A 25,452-nucleotide genomic window follows, 5' to 3' on the forward strand; every position below is an offset into this window, starting at 1 on the left:
AAAGCATCCCCAGTTCAGCTGAAGAATGATACTGTGCAAATGAATCAAATAATCTGAAAAATACATTTACATTCCACAGTTTACCAAGCTATTTGTAAGGTTGTTTTAAATTTACATACTAGATCAAGAAATCCCCAAACAAGTTAATGAGGAGAACTGAAATCTTAATATTCTTTGGTTCTTCCACTTGGGGGATCTTCAACTTTGTATGATTATAAAGTAGCATTTCTATCAAACTCCTTTATTTTAAATGACTTTCCCTACCAACCACAAATCAATGAACCAAAATAAAATGATCTTACTGCATACAGGTAGCTTCAGCCCTTAGAATTTTGTACCTGTAATAAAGTGATCATGATGAAAGCTAATTACAATAAATAATAATACCCAGCTCTTCTATAGTGCTTTCCATCAGCAGATCTCAAAGCACTTTACAAAGGAGGTCAGCATCATCATTCCCATGTTACACGGGAGGCACGGGGAGGGAAATAACTTGCCGATTGTCACCCAGCAGGTCAGTGGCAGAGCCAGGAAGAGGACCCAGGTCACCTCAGTCCCAGTCCAATGCTCAGTCACTAGGCCATACTGCCCCTAAAGATGACATTCTTCTGCATCCTGGGGTATATTAATACAGCTACAAAGCACATTCACTGGATGCAAACACAGAAGTCAATGGGCTACACTATCAAAAGTAATGAAACTTCCAATTTTTTTTAAAAAGTAACTTCACTGTAAAATAACCCTACCATAGAAGAGTACCTGGCTAGCAACAAGGCAACTACTGAAGATACTCACCATATACCACATTTTAGACCACATTGGGTCATTGAAGTGAATCAAAGGAGGGTCACCCCGAACATGTCTCTTAACTCGTCGTTTCACTTCCTGTTGCTGTAGCCACTTCACCTACAGAGATTTTAAATGACTGAATATGCAAATAAAGATATAACAAAAACACTGGCCTCTCAAACATTGTATATACAGTATAAATGAAAAATCCCAAGCAAACAAAACAACTTTTGAAAATGAAAGGCCTTTAACATTATATTCCTGACTCATTTCTAACCAGCCTGTGGATGGTTTTCCTCACCATGGAAAAATCTCGAGCAAATTTAGATTTTGCATGAGGCTATGTTCTGTTCCAGAAAGAAAACAAACTAAATCTGAAATGGAAGAAGTCAAATCTACCTCTCATCTTCTTTGTAGGCTGCTTTATCACATTTGTAAGTTTTTAAAATACACCGCTACCTCGCTATAACGCCATCCGATATAACATGAATTTTGATATAACGTGGTAAAGCAGAGCTCCAGGGGGGCAGGGGGGCTGCACACTCCAGTGGATCAAAGTAAGTTCAATATAACACGATAAGATTATTTGGCTCCCAAGGACAGCGTTATATTGAGGTAGAGGTGTACTATGGATGGAATATGTAACCAGATAGTCTAATTAGATGTTCTGGATACAAACAGAGCCAGTTCTGCAAGCTACTACTGATATGGATGAGAGTTTGCAGGACTGGACCCACAATGGACTAATTCTTGCATTCGACAACAGAATATATACACAATGCCAAAGCACAGCTAACAACAACAACAGTGCAGACTCCCACGTATACCACCAGAGCCAGGCATGTCCTGGTTTTCCCCACTCCGAGTGCCCGGATTCTTTTTAACGCAAAGCCTTATGAAGCCAAACGATTTGTCATTCACAAGCAGAACACTTTGCCCAGGCTCTCAGAAAACGGGTTTGTGGTTTCTTTTTTTAACTTAGAGGGGAAATATTAGCAGTATGTCAAGGGTGAGCTTGTGACTTTGCGGGGCTCAGGTCCCTGCCTGGTTTGTTTTCCTCTCGAGAGTAGGCAATTGGGAACAGACCTGAACTCAGCAGAGGCGGGACTCTGGGCTGGAGACTCTATTGTAACTAGGGAAGGACTGGTGCCAACAGTGGCTTTCTTCTGGGAAAATCAGCATCTGCCTCTGCCTGGGGGACCTAAGGGGAAGGGTTAAGACTTTGGGAATGGAATGACTTGGTGAGAAGGGGTCCAGAAGGAACTCCTGCCTGCAATGGAAGCCTGAGAATTTCCCATGCAAGGGCTGAACCATCATTTCAATATTAACAAGTGAGAGCCCAGGACAGATGGGTTTGTGTAGATTTTTAGTGGGATGCATGTGAGATATTATCCAGCAAGGGCAAGGGCAAGGGCAGTGTGAAGGCCCCAGCACTCAGAGATAAGCTGCACCAGCGCACAGACATGTGCCCCGAGAGAATGGTAGGACAGCACGCTGCTCCATGGGTCATACATAAAGGTTTGGTCCCTAAAAACAGTATCAACTATGGGCTGAGTCAGCAAAACACTTACGCACATGCTAACCAACAGTATTATCTATGGGCTGAGTCAGCAAAAAAATGTAAACGTGTGCTTAAGCCCTGTTGTAGGCAAAACACTTGGTTAAGTGAGTAGATGAAGGATGACTAGTAAATTCTTCATTGAGGAAGTACTTAAGATGATTTGCTGAACAGGGGCTTATTTTTCTTTCTTGCTGGTGATATTTTATCTGTTCTGCAGAACTGGTTCTGACACTGGCAGACCAGGTGCCAGCTCATCTCAAAGCCCCAGGCCAATTCACTTGTGCATTAGTATAGATCAAAGTCCAGTTTGTCGGGGTGGCAAGATAGACTGGACATTCTAAGGGGACCATCTGATTCCATGGTAAGACTGGTATAGTGATCCAGGAGTTCATATTTCTTACTGGCTTGGTGAAATCTAATGATAGAACATACCACCAGCTTGGGGTGTCTGCCCTGTTTTCTGGCAGTCTGCCCTGAGGTAGGCACTCACAGTCCTGAGCCACTCCAGACAGCGTGACACTGGCAAAGAAATGTCTATATATCAATAACAGCTCAAACACATTTCAAGCCACTTCGGGAGCGATGCGGGCCGCTCTCAAGTCAACAGCAAAACTCTCATTGACTTCAGTGGGCCTGGAATTTCATCCTCTGTTCTTTAAAATGGATTTGAGGAAACCTGGCAGCCGGGCCTACAACTGACCAGAATAATTTTCAGTCTCCTTGCCCTCAGGTTTATTTACGAGTTGTAGGACTAGAATAATATGGTCCCAAAGACTTAACACTGTCCAACATCAGACAGTTTTAAACAAAGTTCGGGGCTTGGCATACAGAGATTTCAACCTGCTTTGTACCACGGCAAACACACCATTAAGAATCCTTTTCACCTTTTAATAAAGATACAGAAAACGAAGGAAAAACAGTTCAAGCATTTGAAATGTCAAGTACTAAGTAAGGCTTTCATATGAACAACATCCCTTGTTCCCTTTAACTCAAGAGAGTTATTAGAAGGAGGGGGGGCTTGTTTAACCATCTTTTAGGTGGTATCATAAATAGTAATACCTGTCCTATTGGGGGAAAACAGAAGAAGTTAGCTGAGATGGGCAGGAGCGGTTGTTAAAGTCTGTTCCCATTTCCTAAAAGACCAAACAAAGACAAACACACGAGAGAGGAGTGAAAACAGCAAAGATAGAAAATGCAGTTTATGATGCTGGTGTGGACCTTCACCTGCCACCTCACTGCTGGAGAAACAGGCCCAGAACACAATCTTATTAACCACTCTTAAGGCCTTGCAAATTTATACCAGCGTCGGGCTGTGTAGGGCACTGCTTTTAGTTGTGCTTTTGGTCATAGGCTCACTGCAGTATTACAAAATATCCAGTCTTGGCCAGCTAACCCAGACTTTTTACAGACAGAAGGCAAAGGAGGACAGAAATTAGAAGAAATAAAATGGAGGGGGAAAGGACACATGGGGATGAGGGTAGATGGCAAAGTCTCACTCCCACATGGTGGTTGGGATTTAGTCAGAGACGGTGGAGGTGGTGTGGTCATGTAGGTTTCTCCCTTTGGCCCGATCTGGTCTGGACATCTTTTAGGATATCTAGTCGTGTTATGGTGGATTCTAGAGTTCCAGGAGATAGTGGTGATGGGAGCCATATTGGTAGAGCTCACTCCTTTCAGTCAGCAATCGCTGCCCTCTTCCATTCATGTCCTCCGATTTTCCTCAAAAAATCTTTTAAGGACCCCAAAAAGGAGTGATGGGTGGACTAGCCCATATCCTCATTATTTTATCCGCCACACTAATTTTGGTTCACTGATTTCCATCCCCTACTTTTCTTGTTTACCAGGCATGATCTGAACACAATACTTGAGTTACACCAGTCAGCCTCTTTGTTTGTATGAATTCAGTCTCCCTTGTGCACCTTTTCCCATCAGCATTTGTTTGTCTAAGCTATTGTGGCATTTTATGAACTTTCACTTTTCAGAGTGGAGCTCACTTGTGATATCTGGGTCTACAGATTTACCCTAACAGTCCTAAAACAGCAGGGACATTGATTCTGCTTCTCTTTTTTCATCTGCTAGCATTAAAATCATGTTGGCTTCATCTAAGCACACCAGGTGCTCTCATAATACTTAAGTACTCTTAGAATGCAGCTTTATCCAATGTCCACATTCAGACCATTCACACTGATAATCAAGCCACTGAATTCCCTCATCAAAATCTCTATCAACAGATCCTTAGTGTTGAAGAGGAGTGCTTTTATATGCTCCTATGAGCATGTTTTTCATGTAAACCATGCACACTGGCCCCAAAGCCACACATACATATCCTGAAAAATAAGTCCCACAAGCTTGACTCACTGAGTCTTTGCTGATGAATTAAAAAGGGAGGGATTGTTTGCATGCCGTTATGGATTTAAGCCACATTTTCTCCAGACTCCATGCACTGATGGAAGTCACCATTCATCTTCCATAAACTGCAATTAATAGGTTAAACATGAAGGCGGTCATTGGTTGAGCAGGCTCAAAAGTGCTAGGGTATTTTTTCCCTGAGCACTCTGCCTTCTACCTAAAGTGAGCAGCTCTCTGCTTCCAAGCTCAGGCATTTTTTATCCTTACAGAGAATACTTCTCGGCAGAAGATCTAGGTTCACTTTTCAGGTCTAGTACTGTGACATTTGTTGGGGTTTTAGTGGTGGGTGACATTCCACAAGATCACATGTAAAGTGATTTTAGAAAGGGCAAGGTTTGTCAAATGCCACTCTTAGCCTGAGTTAACACACAAGGAACTTCTTAGCTACCCTATAAGGTGGCGGTTTTAAATACGTGTCATGCATTCCCTCTTTATTTCTTCTTTTCATCCTTCTCCTGCTCTCTCGTGCAAACACAGTAGTGTATACTTGCCCCCAACAAGAATTCCTCTCTCTTTTCTTCAGAGAGAAAAATGAAACTTACACCCACTGAAATCAAACAGAATGCTTTGAAATACACGTTTTCTTTCTTGCTTCAAAACACAAGTAAAAGTACCAGTATTTTGACATGTGTTGGAAGTTAGATGACTACAGCTGATAGAAGTTTTTAGTTCAAAATATTTTCTGATGAAAAACAGCTTTTCATTAAAATGGAAATTTGGGTGGGAATCTCCCTCTGATGACTTTTTAAGGTTTTCACTGAAAAACCAAAACCGATATTTATTATTATTTTACAGCTGAAAATGGAGAAGTTTTAGCTAGTTGGGCAAAAAAATTCAGTTAAATCAAAAAAAAATTTGCCTGATCAGCTAAAATTTTTATAACTTTGCTTGCCAAAAAGCAAATTTTTTGTACATTTCCAGTTGCCCAGAACAACAATATCTGGGGTTCGGGTTTGATTAATTTTTAAACAAAATATTTCATTAAAAAAATTGACAAAATGAAAACAATTCTCATTTTAACTGAAAATTTTGCACAAGGAAAACAACTTCTATACCAGCTCTGTAGAAGACGCTAGACTGTTCATTTACATAGTGTTGTTATTATTATATTATTATTATTATTATTATTATTATTATTATTATTATTGGGGGGGGGAATAGCTCAGTGGTTTGAGCATTGGCCTGCTAAACCCAGGGTTATGAGTTCAGTCCTTGAGGGGGCCACTTAGGGATCTGGGGAAAAATCAGCACTTGGTCCTGCTAGCAAAGGCAAGGGGCTGGACTCAATGACCCTTGGGGGTCCCTTCCAGTTCAATGAGATAGGTAGATCTCAATATATTAGTATTGCAACATTTACTGCATGTTTTAAAGTATTTCACTTGTAATTATTGGAAGTAAAAATCTATATTCAGACTGACTGTTTTGTTGGACATAACCAGTGCTAAAAGATGATACTGGCAAATTAAGCCTCCAAATTTTGTGCTGTATTATCTAAAAATGGAGTGTGCTCATCAGAGTGCTCGTTTGGTCACATTATGAATGAGAGGTCATAGAGCTATAAAACTAATTTCAGCATTCCCAGGAGTCAGGGTTATTAGCCATGTACATTGGGAAACAATAGATTATTTCCTGCTTTTCCAAGTGTCACTGATTTACACTAGTTTGCCAAATGTCAGTATAACACCAAGAGCCCTTACGCCACTGTCACAGCGCGCATCACTCACCGCCAGACTGGCCACTCCTTCTGGTTGTTCTGGGGATTAGCTCAAGACCAACACCCCCATCCATGATCTGCACCCCATCACTCCTTCTCTGCAGTCTACCTGCAACCCCTCTGGCAGCATCAAGAATCACAGCATCCTCTTCATGGCTCAGCCCTTCAGCCACGTCACTATCCATATTCCCCTCTTCTTGGACAGCGTGGAGCAGATGCCACATCACAGGCATTTATAGGTTAAGTAGGTCATCATTTATTCTCACTTCTCTTACCTAGGCCCTGATAATTTCTCACAAGAAAACCAGCAGCCTCATCTCCACTTCTCAGGAAAGTAGTAATAGCAGAGCCTGGAGGCAGGACTCATCACTAAGGGAAGATCTTACTGCTTTTGGTAGAGTTACTACAGTACATTTACAGTACTCAGAGTCATGTGATCTGAGTACAGGGCTGCATGTCAGAAACTACCTGGCTTAATTCTGGTTCCAGCTCCAGCTGTGCAACAGCTAACTCACCTGACAGTCATCGCATAGATTCGGCCACTCTCTGATCCCAAAGACACAAACTCCTTATACCCCTTTTTTTAAGCTAAAGCTTAGCCACAGGAAACAAGTTATAAATTACTACATTTTTCAGAACCGTAAATGATCGGTCACTACCCCAAGTTTTTAAAAGTCCCACTCCAGTACTCAGATTTCCTAGCTGGGTCTGTATTCTTTATCTGTTGTTCCAGGAGACAGTGGAGCATTGAGATGCTCCACCTGCAAACAGGTTGTCGTGGAAAATTCTCCATTTGGGAGGAAAATATCCCAGGCTGCCTCCAAAAGCCCTTGGCCTGAAATCTGGCAATAAGTGCCTGTTCTGTGTTGTAGCATTCGGATCTGGAGTTTTCCCTCCTCAGTTTCGGCACTTTCAGTATTGGTTCTTGGTCTCCTGCACCGGAGGATGTAGCTATAATTACACCACCAGACCCTCGCTGATAGCCCCGTCACACACAGGACTGTCACAACATCAACTTTTTTAAAGGGCCTTTGACGTCTAACTGTAAAGTGAATGCCAACATTACCTTCCCACCACCCCTAGGTAAATGGACTGGTGCCTCCTTTTCCCATTGAATATCTAGCAGCTCGGATGGATTTTGCACAGCTCTGATTCTTTAGTAGCTCAGTCTTTTACTGCACCCCTGTATTTCTTCTCACCACTCATAACTCTAGACCAGCTTCCTATATGTGCTATATCTGGTGCCTTCCCCCAAGGCTTTAGCATCTTCCTATAAAAGTTGCTCCAGTTTAACTAAGGCCTGGTTAACTGGTTGTTAAATGGACACCCTTCATTCAATTTAAAAACCTGGCTTGTATCAATTTAGTTGAGGTGGATTTAATCTAAACTGATATAAACTGAGTTTAACAAGGAGCAGCATCAGTTTAAACTGATGTAAGAACTGATTTTAGTTAAATTAGTGACAACTGTTGTGCTGAGTCAAGCCCTAACATTGTACATCACAAGCAAACCAGGAATCCGTCATAATGCCGTTTGCTTCAATGGTAGTTTGTGTCATTTGACTAGATGAGGATAGTCTGAGATTGGCATAGTTAAGAGTTATGGTCTTTTGTTAAATTTACATTGCTTTCACATAGATACCTACTCACTGGAAAAAAGGTTTCCCCCAAATGAGAGCTGAACTTTAAAAAAAGGACATTAAATAAAGGCTGAATGGAATGTTCACAACAACATTCGAAAGTCCCTATTCTATGATGCAATCAGGCTCTGCTCAATTCTACCCCAGCTGTCTGTGCAAATTCTGACTCACAACACCAGGGGCAGAACAGAGTGAGCCTAGGACAGTAGATCAGCAGACTGGACTTCTTGCAGGGAAACTGTAGTGTAGTGACAGATCATCACCATGGCCAATCCCAAAGGGACACCTGGCCTCCTTGCAGATCGAGCCCCATCCAGACTGATCACGAGGTAGGTTCTTAAGGTGATCAAAATGGATGTTCAGCCTATGTCTATCACTGATGATTGTACTGTGCTACCAAAGCTTTTGGTGACCACATGCTCGCTGACCGTGCAGCGGCATTCCTCAGCAAAAGTACTTCTGAATGCTTTGGTCTTCCAGCCTAATCATCCATTGGTACCAATAAAGCTACCAAACCCAAACCAGAGCTGATGGATGGGTTCAGGGACTAATATCCTCATTGCTGATCTTGTCCTGCCACTTAATATGGGGTGGTGACAAAGACAACACGGGGCAGATGCCACAGACCCAAACCATTCACAGTCATGGAGCTGCTAAAAAAAAAAAAAAAAAAAAAAAAAAGAGGAACGAACTTTTCTACATTAAAAAAATACATTCAGATTGTATGTATTTTTAGTAAATATTAATTTAGCCACTTAAGGTATTTTTAACAAAATCTGCATGTGGGATGCAAATCCCCAGCACAGCAAAAAACCAAACAACATTTGTATGTAAAAGCAGCAAAGAGTCCTGTGGCACCTTATAGACTATAGTCTACAAGGTGCCACAGGACTCTTTGCTGCTTTTACAGATCCAGACTAACACGGCTACCCCTCTGATACTTAACATTTGAATGGTTATTCAGTGTTTAACACACAGTTCCAGGACAAGCCAGATGGCCATAACAAGTTTTCATCATAAACCGGTGTGTGTGTGAGGGGGCAATAAAGTGTTATTGCTTTTTCTGTGGTGCATGCCTGCAGGCATCTAGACTTTGGTTGCTGTTCTCCTCTGCTGCTGTATTTTCATTTTAAATATGTCTTATTATTGAAGTTTCAGTCTCCAAACATTAATTGTGCTTGCCCACAGATGAAGCACTAATTTGTTCGTGTGTGCAAGAGACAGCCTCCCCCGCATTAAAAGCAATGCCCTTCCCCGTTCATTTAGTGTCCATGTTGACAGGCCAAGCCAAGGCCAGGAGTGAGAAGCTCTACATCTGCCAAATCAGAGTTTCCTCAAATTATCTCCTACAGTAGGGAGCATGGTGTTGAAGTCTGCTCCTCGAGGATCATGGAGTGAGCCTGGCTCTCCTTCAAGTGTCCTTAGAGAGTCTACACTATCCCAGATGTGCTGTGTGTAGCACCTGTGCAACTCCCATAAGGCTATAGAAGGCTAAGTGCAAAGTTACTACACTCTCAAGCTTTTGGAATAGTTTTAGAATTAAACTCGATGATACTGTGTCAAACCATACTTTGGCCCAGTCAGAAAGCTGAGTGCTTCAGAACATTTTCCTCAATTAAAAAAAGAAGTTCTTTTAGAAGCAGCAGCCAGCACGGCATGTTTCTTATTCCATCAGCTCAAATTGTTCTGTGCTTTTAATCTGCCAACACTCTGAGCAGATCAAAGTGGACCTAACATTTATTTATTACGGGTTAATGGTCAGACTGACCACCACAAAGAACTTCACTTGCTGAAAGCAGGTTCTTTAGATTCCTGTGGAGGTGGAAGTCCTCCCCAAGTGAATATGATCCAGTTATTTAACAGAGTGACTTTGCAGACCAAGATTAATTTGATTTTTATATCCAGTAGCTGTAGCCTATACAAATCCCAGATTAAAATTCAACTGCAGACAGACAAGTTTGCTTGGAGATGGCCAGTACCAGGAATTAGAACAATGACTTAAATCACAGTTCAAAAAGTTCCTGTCCCCTAAAATTATATAGCTATAACTTTTCTTGAATTAATCTCATCTTTTGAAATCCCGAGACTTCTGAAGATACCCTGTCCTCCTTTTTGACTGAGTATGCAAGAGACAGCACACCTGGAATGGGGTAACTCACTCATCAGTCAGGGAAGGTTAGCTTGGGTGAGAATTTCCCTAGAAGGAAAAAATACAGCCAAAATTCCAAAGGGAGATTAGATGAGGAAATAGGAGTAGGATACCACAGCAAGAAGAGAACTGCAGTATCGGCCTTCAAGACAGATGTCTGTGTGCTGTGCACTCCCCTTGCCCTTATGCTAAAGTCTGTGCTCACTGTGAAAAAGTCCTGATTTACAGAGGGTGGGTGTTCAGTGCTTTGTGTAAAATCAGGCCCCTTTAAAAGACCTGAGCAATGAAAAATTAAGGGTTCAGAATCACTAGTCACCTTTGAAAATCTTGGCCCGTTTCTCGCTCCTGTATCCAGGCACAGAGCCGCCCTACACAGAGCCACCCCAGAGCTCCAGTTCCATCAGGTAGATGTGGTTGCAATGAAGTTCCATTTTGTAATATAGATGGATGCATCCAAAGGTTTCACATGGTGAGAATCCTGCCTACATTAACAAAGAAATGTCAGCAGCTAAATGAAAGGGTTAGTAAGTTCGTTTTCCTTTACAGCTCTGTTGGGCTGGCAGATAAGTCAGCCACAGACCTTCTCTCTGGGGAGACATGTAAACCAGTGGTTCTCAGGCTGAGTTGGGACCCCAAAGTGGATCCCAGCCCTGGCTTCGGCCCTGGGTGGTGGGGCTCAGGTTACAGGCCCCCCACTTGGGTCTGAAAGCCCTTGCTCCTCCCCATCCAGGCCAGCAGGGCTCGGGTGGGCTCAGGCTTCAGTCCCCCTTCCTGGGGTCATGTAGTAATTTTTGTTGTCAGAAGCAGTGGCAGCTCCCGGCACCAGCGCTCCAAGGGCGTGCCTTGGGCAGCAAGCCACGGGGGGCGCCCTGCCGGTCCCTGCGAGGATGGCAGTCAGGCAGCCTTCTGGGGCTTGCCTGTGGGAGGTCCCTGGTCCTGCGGATTCGGTGGCAATTCGGCAGCGGGTATGCTGAAGCCGCGGGACTGGGGACCTCCCACAGGCGCACCACCAAAGGCAGCCTGCCTGCCATGCCTGGGGCAGCAAAAAAGCAAGAGCCGCCCCTGGTCAGAAGGGGGTCACAGTGCAATGAAGTTTGAGACCCCCAATCTAGACTAAGGAATGAGCTGGAGGAGCAGATAGGGTGGGAATTACAGTTTTAGTTCCTTTAAAAAAAAATGTTATCTACCTGTTTATATTTATCTTGTCTATATAGGTTGGAAGCTCTTTGGGGGCAGGGACTGTCTTTTACTATGTGTCTATACAGTGCCTAGCATGCTGTGGCCCCAACCCTGACTGGGGCCAGTAGATGTGTGTGGGTTTTTTGTTGTTGTTGTTTTAAAACAGTATCATTACAAAATGAAGCATGGCTGTAACCATGTCAGGACCAGCTATTTCATAACTATCACAGGCACAACTGTAGTAGAGCAGGATTTGAGATAGTTTCAACTTGATTTAATCCCAGTTTGAGCTAAGCATACAATTGCATATATTAAGTGAGTCGATGACACTCCTCAGACCCTGTTACTCAAACATGGTTGTCCCCACACAGTTTCTCCCCCTCCAATCCAAACCCCCACCAGAAAATCATGTCTGTCTACTCACTCCTGCTGCACGACCTAAATGAGTTTGTAGCTGTGAATTCTGGACAGCCATCCCATAATCCTTAGCAGGTGGTAGAGTGCCCAGAGGACATGGCTACAGAGCAGCAGCATGTGGCAGAATGCACTCAGATGCCCTACCAGACAGACAGCTGAGAGGAGAAAGACACTGGCCAACTCTGTTACAGCGCACGTCCACACTACAAAACAATGCTACAACCTAGTTGCCAGAAAGCACCCATCTGCCAGCCTAGGCCAATAGGAAGAGAGACCCAGGTTCAGCTGGCACAGTTACCAGCCATATCTTAACCCTGCTCTGTGTTAGCCCAAAGCATGTTTAGGGCCAACCCTGGCCCTCATCTGGTTACAAACCTCATGAAAAGTTGGGAGTGCAGGTAGGTCTAAGTCAGCTAGTGTGGACTGGGCCAAGAGTGTTAACAATTGATACTGACCTACTTTGTAAAGCGCATGAGTAATATTGGCACCACTCACATCCCAGCAATAGGCTTCAGGTGACCATTTTGACAGGAAAGTCCCATCTACAGTGGGAAACAGACCCATTGCCTAACTGGCGGTCAGCAACAGATGCCCCTGAACTAGTACTGAACACACTAACTGCTGGTGTGGACGGGACAAAGCCTGTGTTCGGTGTTAGTCAATACACAGCAGTAATGGGCCAATTTCCTACTGTAGCAAAAACCTAGAACAACTCTGACCAACCCTTTAGCTTGGCTGCTTCAGGCCTTGTCTTTGTGAAATCAAAAAGGTGATTTAACTCAAGGCAGGTAACTCCGCACAATCCTAGCAATGGGAATGCAGTTTGTAGTGCTCACATGAGTTAAAACCTTTATCTTGAGTGACCTAACTTGAGTTAAGAACTCACCTTTTTCTGATATGACAACAAGGCCTCAGGCAGACATGTGATCTCCATTAACGCTTAGCCAATAAGGGTAGGGAAGGCCAGATTCCGACAACGACCCAGAACAGCCCTAAAGAAATGTATTTGGGCTAAGAGATTTTGGTGAAGAAAGCCATCCCCCCAGGTAGTTACTTTGGTGAGGGAAGACCCACCTTTCCTTCTGGTTGTGTCATTTGTAATAACGATGAGAGGATTTCAAATTCCAACAACCATAAAGGCATTTTTATCCAATAGAGAACTTCTAGCGTCTACACTAGCGTCTTCCCTTCAGATCCCCCACCAATGGTAGCAGTGGTAGGAATACGACTGTAGACCAGCTGCTAGTCTATGCCAGCACTCCCACTGCGGCTGACTAAGGAAAGGAGCTGCCACGGTGCTAGCATGTGGGGAGGGCAGCATGGTCTAGTGAGGACACTGAGCTAGGAGTCAGGAGAACAGAGCTCTGCTCCTGACCTTCACTCAGTTGTTCCCATTTCCCCACCTACTCTTTTTTGTCTTAAGATTGTAAGGTCTTTGGGGCAGGGACTGTTTCCTACTATGCCATAGCAAAGTGCCTAATACAATGTAGCCCCAGCTGGGACCTCAAGATGCTGCTGTCATGCAAACAAATAATGGTGTAAATAAAACAGCTGAATGGATGACAGCAAACAGATAAAGCATCTGCAGATGACTGAATTCTTTAGGACTTCTGCGTTTGTTTCCATCTTTGCTATTCCATTCAAGCTGTTGCAAATTTTTCTGTTTGTTTCTGTATGCTTTGCAGTAATACAACTTCATAATATTTACCATTTTATGATTACTAATTATGCACCATTCAAACTGCCAACACGCTTTCAAATGATTTGCAAATGGATGGGAGGAAAAAAAACAACGCAAATAATGGATCTTGAATTCAAGGTAATAACAAATGCCTGTAAACCTACATTAATTTAACTGACTATCAATCAGTAGGGCTAGGTAAAGCAAATATTAATAGACTAAAAGCTAATTGATTTGAACTAAACTAGGCTAATTTAGAAGGGAGGTATTTCAATTGCAGATCTGAATTCATAATATGTTCAGATGCCTGTATACATCCCCCAGGGCTATAAAGTTTAATTAGAACACTTGGAAACAATCAGTCAATTGTATCTTATTTCCAGCAATAGTTGGAATGTTCAGATTGTTCATTTTTCCTTTCTGTTGGCAACACTGTTTGTGACAACAGTCTATGTGCGAATGTTACCAACAGTTTGTTGGAGGTTCTGTTTATATATTTAACTGTAAATCCCTTTTAATAGCAGTTTAACTAGTAATAGTTGCTCCTCCATGCAGGTCTTACAAGGAAACAACAATATAATTTGTTATCCTGAGTCAATAGGAAAGTCTTAATAATAACATTATACTTTGTCCATTAATATCTTTTACCTGAGGATCTCAAAGAGTTTTACATAACTTAATGAAGCCTTTCAATGTGCTAATGAAGTAGGTAAGCTTTGTAGCTATTTTTCATAGATATAAACTGAGGCACAGATAGGTTAAGTGACTTGTCCAAGGCCATAGAGCAAATCAGATCAGTGGCACAGCTGGGAAAAAGAGACCAAGGGTCCCAATTCTCTCTCCTCCGTACAATACAAAACAACATTCCCCCCCACACCTCACCTACAGGGCCTAAGAAGTGAAGCATATTGCTTCAGTAGCATGTCACCTCCAGCAGGCATACTGGCTTTGCCACAGATACTCAACCTTTACATGAAGGCCCAGTACATCATGGATACCTGTCTTTCTATTAAGATATATTATACCTTGATAACGGCTTCTAATTCTAATACTGAAAGACAGTCCATCTTACTAAGATGGAGCTCAGTGCCTGTATACAAATTAATGAAGTAAATAAGATGCATCGAATGTACACATTTAACAGATTTTCCCCTCTAAATGCAAGAGTAAAAATAGGTCATTTACACCAATCTGCCCTACCTTAGGCCAGATGTTCAGTCAGTTTATATGGTCATAGCTCCATTGAAGTAAAAGGAGTTTTCCTGGTTTACACAAGATGAGAATCTGTCCCTCTGCTGTATAAACCAGCATAGCTTCAGTCCCAGAAGGCCTGAGGGAAACTCCCACTGCCCTCAGTGCACTGTGGATCAGGACCCGAGTGATAACTCTTGCTTTTCATACTGGGTTTTGCCTGATGTCAGGTTTAAAAAAAAAAAACAAACCACCCACATACCATTAAGTAGGGTTACCTAGGGGTTAGGGTTAACAACTGTGAAAAAACAGGATGGGGATGGGAGCCTATATAAGAAAGTCCAAAAAAATGGCACTGTCCCTTTAAAAAAAAATGGGACATCTGGTCACCCTACCATTATGCACCAACTAGGATCTGCCATTGCTCCCTTTAGCTTACTTGAAACAGAACACACTCTGTCGAGGAGCAGCCTTCTCATTCTGTGCTCAGTGCTGGAGTCCAGGGAAACAAAAGTTCCCACAAACTTCTGTCAACTCCAATACATACAGGAATCTCTGCTGGAGTATTAGATTTTTTTAAGAATGGCATCAGATATCTATTAAGAGCAACCATGTTTATTTCAGCTTTTCATACAAAAATTTAGAAAAAAACATGAATTCTCTTTATATTTTTGCACAGACTAATGCAAGGTTTATAAAAGTTGGTAGGAGAAAAGAATAGCATCAGGAAGCAAAAAAATGTAACATTCCAACTACACCCCACCACTGCCATGGATTTCATTTGTTCTGAATTTTTATTTTCTTGAACACTGACTTCTGGCAATTCAACCGTGATAGAAATCTCTTAGGCTGCTCTAGAACAGAGCAACATACGCTTGTAGTCAAAGATTTCATACATAGCAACCATTAAGACAGCAAACGTTATGACAACTAAATCAACACTCACAGCATACAATGCAATTTCTGTATTGGAAAGTTTCCTTAACCGTTTTTAAAAAAAATTTCCTTAAGGCAGATGTTAATATTTAGTCACTTGTAAGTATTTTCAATCACTGATAAACATACCCTGCTTGTCAAATGATTCACCAATTACAGAGCATGTGGTATCAAGGATAACATGCTGGATTTACAATATGTCTGTAATCACGCTCAATTGTATGCTGCAAATAAAGAAACCAGGCTCTTTAAGACAAACCATTCAAATACAAGCTTCGCATCAGAGCATACCAAAGATCTTTATCATTGAGAACCAAACAGTTACAAGGCCACTCGTTGTGCTATATACACCATCGTACAGATATATTTAACTAGAATGAGAAATATATGACAGTGTTTAGGCCTTGTGGCAGAACTCCCCCACATCCTCTGTGGAATCAGGCTTTTATAGAATGCTGCTTTTGTTTGCGGGCATAGTGGAGGGACTGAAGAGAAAATTGTGAAGAGATGGATACAAAGAAGGTGATCATTGAGAGTGTAGAGCATTTGCAATGTATTTAGCATGGGACAAAGACCGAGCACAAGGATAGTTTTGCAAAAGTTCATGTTACTTCCACAACTGTCTTACGGCACTAAATACTAATCTGTACAGTGTGTCCTCAAGGCTGCAAGGCATGTGCCATCGAACCCCTTCTGATTCAGAGGACATAGTCACACTGTGTTCTGACAAGATGTTCACAGATTTAATGGTTCTTGCATAAGCGCCTCTAAAGTTTTTCATAATAAAAAACCCTACAAGTACATAATGCAGAGTGTAGCCATTTGTATGGAAACACATCCAACTGACCTAAGAAATACACAGACTAATGTCACACGCTCCAGCAGGTGGATAGGAAAGGGTGGTGAAGAGGGGCACAGACACGAGATGATCCATCGGGGCACTGATGAACTTGGGGCCGTACCATCTGGTTTTAGACCCAAAGGGGGATGCTCCTTACCACAAGCCAGCCCAATAAACACAAAAGGGAGAGGGGAGGCAGAATTAACAAGAGGTCTCTAAAACAAACAATACACAATCAAGGGCCTGGACTTGGGATATTTTATGGGGGGAGGGAAAGAAGCCATAAGGCATCCTTACCTCTCTGCAGCAGCTTGCCCAACAAACCTGAGGGACTCCCTATGACAATGCACAGGCCGTGCTGCTGCTTGTTTCAGTGCTGTCTTGTGCTCGGGGCCTTGTACATCACCTCCCACCTATGGGGTGAGAAGGGGAGGAGGATGCAGGAGTCCATGGCAGCTTGGCTCCTGAGGGGGCAGTGTTGCCAACAGGGGCCATACCTTGGGATCCATCCGGAGGAAGTTGTGCCGGCCTCGACTGCTGAGTGTCGAGCGCCTTATCGTCCTGCTGTGGTGAAAGTGGTAATAGTTCTCCAAGTTCCCAATCTGTGCAAAAGAAAAACAAAAAAAAACAAAAAATCAACATGCACAGTGAGTTAGGGATGGAGAAATCTTCCACCCACACACAGCTTGAGATGCTCAGCTTTTCTTGTGACTTCCCATACCCAACGATCCCTGGCAGCCAGAGAGGCTGATTTGCGGACTTCCCCCACCTAGCCACAAAGAGAACCATGTCACCCGGCTGAGAATCTGTACAGGTCTATGAAGCAGCTGAGTCCGCTCCCACTGCAGTCTTGGGCTCTTGAGGAAGCCACGTTGTCACTTTGCCATTGGTTTCTGTGGTAGCAGCATCGGGCCTATAATTAAGGATCCCAGAAGCTCAGAAACTGCAGTAACTCTAGCATGTCTTCAAAGAAAAAAACAAACAAATCCACACCAGACTCTCCCCAGAAAAAAATGGCAGAGGACACAACAAAGCAAAGCAAATCGATGAGAGCAATGCACCAAAGCCATTAATACTGCATCAGCCATTTATCCACCTCGCAAAATAACAGTTCACATAGTCCTGACTTCACTATAGAGAGCTACAAGCGGTCAGCAAGGAAGCCAGCTGTGTGATGCTAGGGAAGGGTCCAGGAGTTCCTGTAAAGAAAGTAAGGGACCACCAGCTGCCATGTCAGGAATGAGCCTTCAAAGGCAGCTGCTACGCCAAAGGCAGAAAAACTTTGCCACAAAAATTGCCACAAAGCCACAGCGCATATTGTGGTGATGAGGGAAAAAAAGCTTCCTCAGGAGCACGTTACAGTGACTGCAAATGCTGTGCAATAGCCTGCTGCTTTGGAGTCTCCTGAAGCGGGCCAAGTGCTAGGGAATGGTAGGTTCTCCCACCCCCACCCCACCCCACCCTCCATTCTTGTTTTAAAAAAAATAGACTTTAAACACCTTCCATGACAAACAAAGACAGGGCTGAGCTCTAAGCCACATGAAATAAGAATGGAGCGGGATGAGAGGGGGACAGAGAGGCATACAACTGCACCTTGTTAAAATAAAATTTAGCCTGGATGTCTTTAAATTAAATTACCCTCCTTTTAATAATTAAAAGCAGTCATGCATATTGGCAGAGCCACCAGGGAAAGCTGGTTTGGAAAGTGTCTGCACTGGACTAGGGTAGCAGTGTGATGGCGGGGCGGGGGGAGACTAGGCCCTTGCTGGAGGCCTCAGTGTCCTGCCACTCCTATCCCACGAAAGGAGCAGTAGAGGAGTCCTCCAAACAGCCAGAGAGACTGCAGGAGAAGCAGCCAATCAGGGCCCAGGAGGACGATATAAAAGGAGCTGCAAAGCTAGAGACAGTCAGTTCCTTGCTGGGGCTAGAGGAGTGCAGTGGTGCTCCTGGCTGGCTAAAGGGAACTGCAGTACCCTGGACAGCTCAGTGCTGACAGGGACTGGGGGCTCAAGGAAGAGCTCTGGCTGGCTGCTGGGTCTGAACTCAAATGAGCCCCTGAGATAAGGGTGAAGCTTTGGCAAAGGATGGGACCATGGGGAAGTAGCCCAGGGATTGAAAGCAGTGTAGTTAAAGGGACATGGTGGCACATGGCTGCTATTCCTAGGGTTTCTGGGCTGTGACTGGGAGTAGTGGGAGGGTCTGGGTCCCCCCATAGGCCACTGGGGATGTGGCCTACTCTCAGAAAGTGATAAACCCCAGAAGGGAAACTGAACTGTTAAAAGGCCCAGTTGGAGAGCTGGAGCCAGAACAAAGCAAGAGGGAGAAACCACTGCCTCCACGGAGGAAGCTGTGGAGGTATGGCCCAATACCAGGACAGTTTAAAGACTGCAGACACACCTGGCGCTTGCAAGAGATCACAAAGGGCGCTTGCAAGAGATCGATGCCAGGCCATCACAGGCGGACTGCACACTGATCCCAGATTCTAATCCTGACTCTGCTTTGCTGAGTATGGACCAGTTGCACACTAATATGTTAAGCACGTATGTAAGTAGTCTCACTCAAATCAAAGTGGGTTAGCCCCATTTAAGTCAGTGGCACTAACTCACATGCATTCAGTTAGATACAGGATTAAGGACTTTACTGCTGCATCACTGACTTTCAGCGTGAACTTGGACTACTGACATCACCTGGTCCCTAAGGCCAGGTCTACACTAGAAACTTTTGCCGGTACAGTTAGGAAGAGGATTTTTTTTTTTTTTTGGCAATGTTTCTATACTAGCAAAAGCCCTAGTATAGATGTTGTTCAACTGACATAAAGGTGTTTTTGCCAGTACGGCTTATATTGCTCAGGGAGCCAGAATAAGCTATAGGGTATATACCAGGGATCGGCAACCTTTGGCATGCAGCGCACCAGGGTAAGCACCCTGGTGGGCCGGGCCGGTTTGTTTACCGGCCACGACTGCAGGTTTGGCCAATTTAGGCTCCCACTGGCTGCAGTTCGGTGCTCCAGGCCAATAGGGGCTGCAGGAAGCAGTGTGGGCTGAGGGATGTGCGGCTGCCGCTTCCAAAAGCCCCCATTAGCCTGGCGGGCCACGTGCCAAAGGTTGTGGATCCCTGGTATATACACTGCAATTCGATGTCCGTGGCTGGCCTGAATCAGCTGGCTTGGGCTCAGGCTGCAGGGCTGTTTAACTGTTGTATAGACATCCTGGCTCAGCTGACAGTCCAGAGCTCTGGGACCCTCCCCTCCTCACAGGGTCCTAGAGCCAGAGCCCAGATGTCTACATTACAATTAAAGAGCCCCTTCACCCAAGTCAGCTGGCAGCCATGTGATTTTAATGGTAGTGCAGACACACCCATATTGGCCAAAGCATTTTATGCTGGTATAAGCAGAATCTACACTAAGAGGGTGCCAGCAAATCCCTTCCAGTATCGACCTGGTCTAAGTTACCCCATCTTTAAACAATAACACTAATCAATGTCCCTTCCATAAGTGTAGGAAGGATTATTTCACTTCACTTTTAACATGAGAAGGGCCATAAATGCTATGTTAGCCATAGTTCTAGTTCGATTTCAGACATGCATAAGGGAAGCTACTTTGCTGATTAATTGATCTAATCTACTTGATCCAGAATGGACAGAGAGAGGGGTGAGCACAATGGGGGAGGTGGGGGTGGGCAAGCAGGGACATGCCCCCCCAGTAATTGGTGGGGGCACATAACTCCTCTGCCCCCAGGGCTACAGGAAGAGACCAAACTCCTCTGGCAGCTGCTCCAGCCTCAAGGCAGGGGTCCTCCCACCCCCCAGCTCTCATACCAGAGGTCTGCTCCCAGCACATGCCCCAGCAGAGTTCTTAGCTGCTGCACTGGGCACCCAGATCCCCTCCTCCATCACCCAGCCCCCCTACTTTCTCTGCCTCCACCAATTAGCAGATGAGATGATAGGATAATCCTCCTAGACAATAGTAGTGCAGCAGTGAGCAGAGCCTCTGGGGTTGGGGTAGGCCAGGACAGGATTGGTCGAGGGGGAGCAAGAGGTCCCCGGTGGTGGTGGGAGTACAGGCTACCCCACAGCAGGGGGTGGATGGGGGGAGGAAGCACAGGGTTCCCAGTGGGGCCCCTAAAGAGATAGCAAGCTCCTCCTTCCCTGGGGGAAGCACAGAATGTGCTCCCCCCAAAAGGGGTCACTTTTTTATTCCTGCACAGGCCCCTGGACGGGTAAGTCCAAGACTATCCAAAGTGATCTGAGATGGTTAGCAATGCCATACATTGTAGGTCTTTCCACAGGAGAATTTAAATTAGTCCCAGATGCACCCTCGTAAGTGTAAAAAAATTTCACCCTCATGTGGCTAGGCTGCTTTCTCCTCAGTAAGTCCAAGTACTCAACCCTTCTCAATGCTGGAACAAGAACATCCACTAAATGGTGTGCGTTGCTTCTAGTCACTCAGCCAGGGGTCTCTAGTTAAATGCAGACACTAAACTAGATTCTGATTTCAGCCCCGCTCCCCCACCCTTTAAAAATCAAGAGCATCTTCAATTATGTTAATGATGCTACACCAGAGAGGAACTGGAGTGAGTCAGATCAGAATCAAGCCCAATTTTTTATGAAGTTGCAACAGGTAATTAACATCGTCTTTTAACAATGCCTTCCCCTTGGCTGCAAAACAGAAATGATGAGGTAAAAATTAGTTCAGCAGCTGCGGAGCATTCATGTCAGAGGAGCTTTGCCTTATCAAGGTCCTCAGCAGGATTTTTCAGTCTATGAGGAGCCTCTGTCCTGCAGTCACACCATGTGAGACTCACATTGTGTTCTCAGTACTGGCAGCTGTAAAGTTTGCTAAAACAAACAGTTACTATAATGAGAGGTAAACTTAAATTTTTGCTAAACCTGGCGACTCTAGTCTGGGGAAGAACAGGATATAAACAAACAGAAACCAAGGCTATGTTTAGCCAGCAGTCAAGGGCTGCAGCAATTTTTTTTTAAGTCCAAAAAGGATTTATAAAATGTTATATTAAAACTCCTACTAGTTAATAAATACAGCAAGGGCAGGGAATTAAGTCAGAAGAGAAAGCCGTGTAGCTGAATTTTGAATTCAGCTAACTCACTCTGCCCAGGCTATCTCAGTCCACACTACTCTGTGGTTGAGTTGACCAACCTTCCTATGGTATCCGTTTTTCCTTACTACAAACTTCTTCCTCAGAAATTCCATCAGCCTGTGCTTCTGTTAGATTTGCTATTTATTAGTTTGTCGGTCAATTCAACATTAGCCTTGCTGAATTAGCCTGTCTACTACCTATAGTGGGGCTGCTCCAGATTTACTGCAGGATATTTGCCAGGTCCATTTAACATTTCAGATGTCTTGAAATGTTACTTTCCCACTCAGAATTTCATTTCTTCACCCCCACATCTCCATACCTCCCTCTCCAACATTTCAGGAAGATGATGAAAAGACTGAGCCCAAATTATTTGCAGAAGGCTGTACTCTTCTGTTCACTCTTTTACAAGACTGGGATAAATTTTGTACAGGGTCTTGTGAGATACCATTTGAAAACACAACTGCTGAACATTATTGTCCTGGTCAAATGTGTGGTAACGTATGTAAAGTTATAAGATTCTATTGAATGGTATTACTAAGTTTAGAAAGGCAGGCACAGACCAGTTCCTCAGAAGCAAAAGGCAAACAGATGCCTCAGCCATGTATCAACATAATCTAATAGGCTATCACCTGGGTAAGTGGCCATTCTTTGGCAGGAAGAAGGATGTAAGCAAGAAATTTAATTTACACATTGGCAAAACACACAGCTGGAGGTTCCCATCCCATAGATGTCCTGTCACCTGAACCCCAGTGGTAGATGACTCTCAAAGAGGGGAGAAAGGTGTAAGACTAGAGAAAAAAATCCCCCAAATCACCTCTCATTTGTACTCATGGCAGCAGCAACAGTCTTTGAAAGGCTAAGGAAGCATCATTGAACTGGGGGAGGGATCCTGGCTGAAGGATCCAGCCAGACTGCTGTAAGCATGTGGTGAGGAAAAACCTTTTACTTTAAGTGCCCTCAGCTTGCTAAGTGGGCATTAGTTTGCATTTTACTTTTTATTTCTCTGTAACCACTTCTGACTTTTATGCCTCATTACTTGTAATCACTTAAAATCTTTCTTTCTGTAGTTAATAAATGTGTTTCACCTACCAAGTGTGTTTGGATTGAAGTGTTTGGGAACCCCACTCCACTTGAGATAACAGGGTTTGTGCATATCGTTTTCTATTACTGAAATGACAGCTTTTCTATGAACTTGCATTGTCCAGTAGAGCAGTGTTTCTCACAGCCGGTGCGCTGCTTGTGTAGGGAAAGCCCCTGGTGGTTCGGGCCGGTTTGTTTTCCTGCCGCGTCCACAGGTTCAGCCAATCACGGCTCCCACTGGCGGCAGTTCACTGCTCCAGGCCAATGGGGACCGCCAGGGGCTTTCCCTGAACAATTGGCGGACCGGCTTTAAGAAGCACTGCAGCAGAGTACTGGGCAGTACAAGCCGCACGTTTCCAGGGCAAGTCTGGGACTGGAGAGTTTGCTGGTGTTCTCCTGCAGTGTAATTCAGGAGTGGCTGGCTAACACTGATACTGTATAGCTGGGAGTGGTCTACAGGCTGGAGACTGTGTAAATGACCAGGAGTGTTTGTTCTCATGGTGAAGCACTGTTAAAGACACCCCAGGTTAGAGAACTGAGGGGACACAGATGTCCAGCAGTCCAGACTGTACCCAGGGTAATGTCACAACAAGTTTTGGTTGAAGATCATTCCAACTGGCTTACAGAAGTTATGGTTTTTGGAGAAGCTACCCAGTCTAGCAGACTGAACACAGACCTGAGGGGCCAGGAATTCCTGGATTCCAATTCCAGCTCAGTCACTGGTTGGTTAATTTGCATTTCCGCATCTCTAAAATGCAGAGCACTTACCTGATTCACAGGGCTGTTTGGGAGACACATTTAGGGTCTTGCTTTCCAAATCTGGCCTCTAATTTTGAGTGCCCAACGTAGGGCCTGGCTTTCAGAGGTGCAGAACATCTCATTGACTTTAATTAGTGGAGTGGGAAAAATCAGGCCCCGAATGTCTAAAGCTTGAGACTCGAAATCCAAGGCAGCCAAAATCTTAAACATTTAGCCCTAAGTATAAAAGACACTTTGGGTTACAGGCTGCTGGGCCCTCATGGGGATGCCCAGTAAGGTGGAGAGATCATGAGATGCCCCTTTCTTCTCTCCCCATCATGTCAATGTCAATACATTCAGAGCTACAGATCCTGCTTACTCCTTCAGGCTCCTCCATCATTATTCCCCAGGAGGTGCTCAGTGCCTCAGGGGTCTGCTTACCAGCAATTAGAAAGATGGCACCCCTATTCCAAAGGCTTCCTACAGAACAAGGACAGTTTAAAGGCAGGAGTTCTGGTGGGTTTCTTTGACACTTGGTTATTGTCAATGGTTTTCTAGCACTAGCAACTGTCCAGAGGTGCCGGGACCAAGTCCAGTTCGCAGCCCCAGCAGCAGTAGGGTTTTTCCTGTGGCGTAAGTTCCCCCTGACTTTTCAGAGAACTCAATCATGGTATGAAAGGTGGTTTCACACTAGCAAGCTACTGCCACCAGCCTTCGGGAGAAGGGTGGGAGTGGGGAGAGGTTCTGGGTCAACATGGTGGTTTCCTGTGGTTTTTCAAAGCACTTCCACTTGCAACATACCTCAGAGCTCCAAACTGGAGAAATGGTGCCCCTTCCTCCTAACTCCGCTTTCCCTTCGTCCTACTCAGGCACCTTCTGTCTCAACCGCTCCCAAGAACATCTTCCTGCCCACGTCACTGGGGCGTCAGGCACCAGATCGAGGAGATAAATCATTTTTCTGCTTTGCTGATTGCCAGTGACAGAGGATTGGCGCTTCTTTAAGTTTCATTTACCAGAAGTGGGGTGTGACATTGCTGACAAGTTTTCACTTAAGAAAGTGCAGTTAGTGCTGGACATGTGGGGATAGGGCGCATGGCCCAGTTTCACAGAAGTATTTAGGCTCCTAACGTCCATTGATTTCAGTCCAACTCAAGACTTGCAGCAGAGCCAGTCTCTGGGCAACCTTGTGAGCGCAGCTGGCCTGGAGTAGCTGCCTGGTTGTCTACGCAGCCCGATTGCCAGGAAGCGACAGCAGATCAGCTCTTGAGCCCAACAGTAGCAGTTTGGTATCTGCTCAAAGCATTTGCCCACGGCTGTAATAGCTCTTGCCTTAGCCCCAGCCTTGCCTCACTCTAGCTAACCTGGTCCAGACTCTCAGCTCCAATTACTAACATCACCCCTGACTCAGACCCTCGGCTCCAGCTTCAGAGTTGTGGCACCCAGCCTCTGACTATGTCTGACCCTGGACTCCTATTGCTGGCTACCAACTTTGGCTCCAAACCACTAGGCATGACTCTGGCTTCAATCCCTAGGCACAAATGCCCACCTCCCAGTTGCTGCCGCAATGGAAGTTAGGTGCCTAAAGACTTTTGTGAATCTGGACCTACATCACCTGCTTCAGGCAGTAAATTTACAGGCATAAGCTCACATAGGGTTTTTGGAAGCTGCAAATTCATGGGGGGGGGGTGGAGAGGGGGGAAATAGAACCAGGTTAAAAAAAATATCACCTAGTTTACAGTCTGCAGAACTCCCAGAGATCTGATAAAAACAAACAACTTAATCCCATCTCCTACAATCCCACTGCTGCTTCTTCATTCTGCTGAACTCCCCCTGGTCTAGTCTATACTTTGCAGTTCTGCCATATCCAAACATGGTTACCCACAAACATTTTAGCTGGTCTGAAATCCATACGATTTATCTTGATCTAAACTGTCTACTGACCATGTTCAGCCCCAGGTCAGCGGACATGACTGCTGCCTGACCATGGCAAATGGTGTTGTACAGACCTAGCTTACTTATTGTTCATGGTATT

General features: G+C 44.5%; 1 protein-coding gene across 1 annotated transcript in view; it reads right to left on the minus strand.

Annotated features, from left to right (window-relative positions):
- PCSK6 (proprotein convertase subtilisin/kexin type 6) overlaps positions 1–25,452 on the minus strand; it is a 117,128-nt gene that overhangs the window by 69,692 nt on the left and 21,984 nt on the right. Inside the window, 2 exon segments of the mRNA XM_050967462.1 lie at positions 796–906; positions 17,004–17,108. Coding sequence (XP_050823419.1) covers positions 796–906; positions 17,004–17,108 — 216 coding nt within the window.

Source organism: Gopherus flavomarginatus, chromosome 9 (genome assembly GCF_025201925.1).
Source record: "Gopherus flavomarginatus isolate rGopFla2 chromosome 9, rGopFla2.mat.asm, whole genome shotgun sequence".
In the NCBI taxonomy this organism is placed as follows: Eukaryota; Metazoa; Chordata; order Testudines; family Testudinidae; genus Gopherus; species Gopherus flavomarginatus.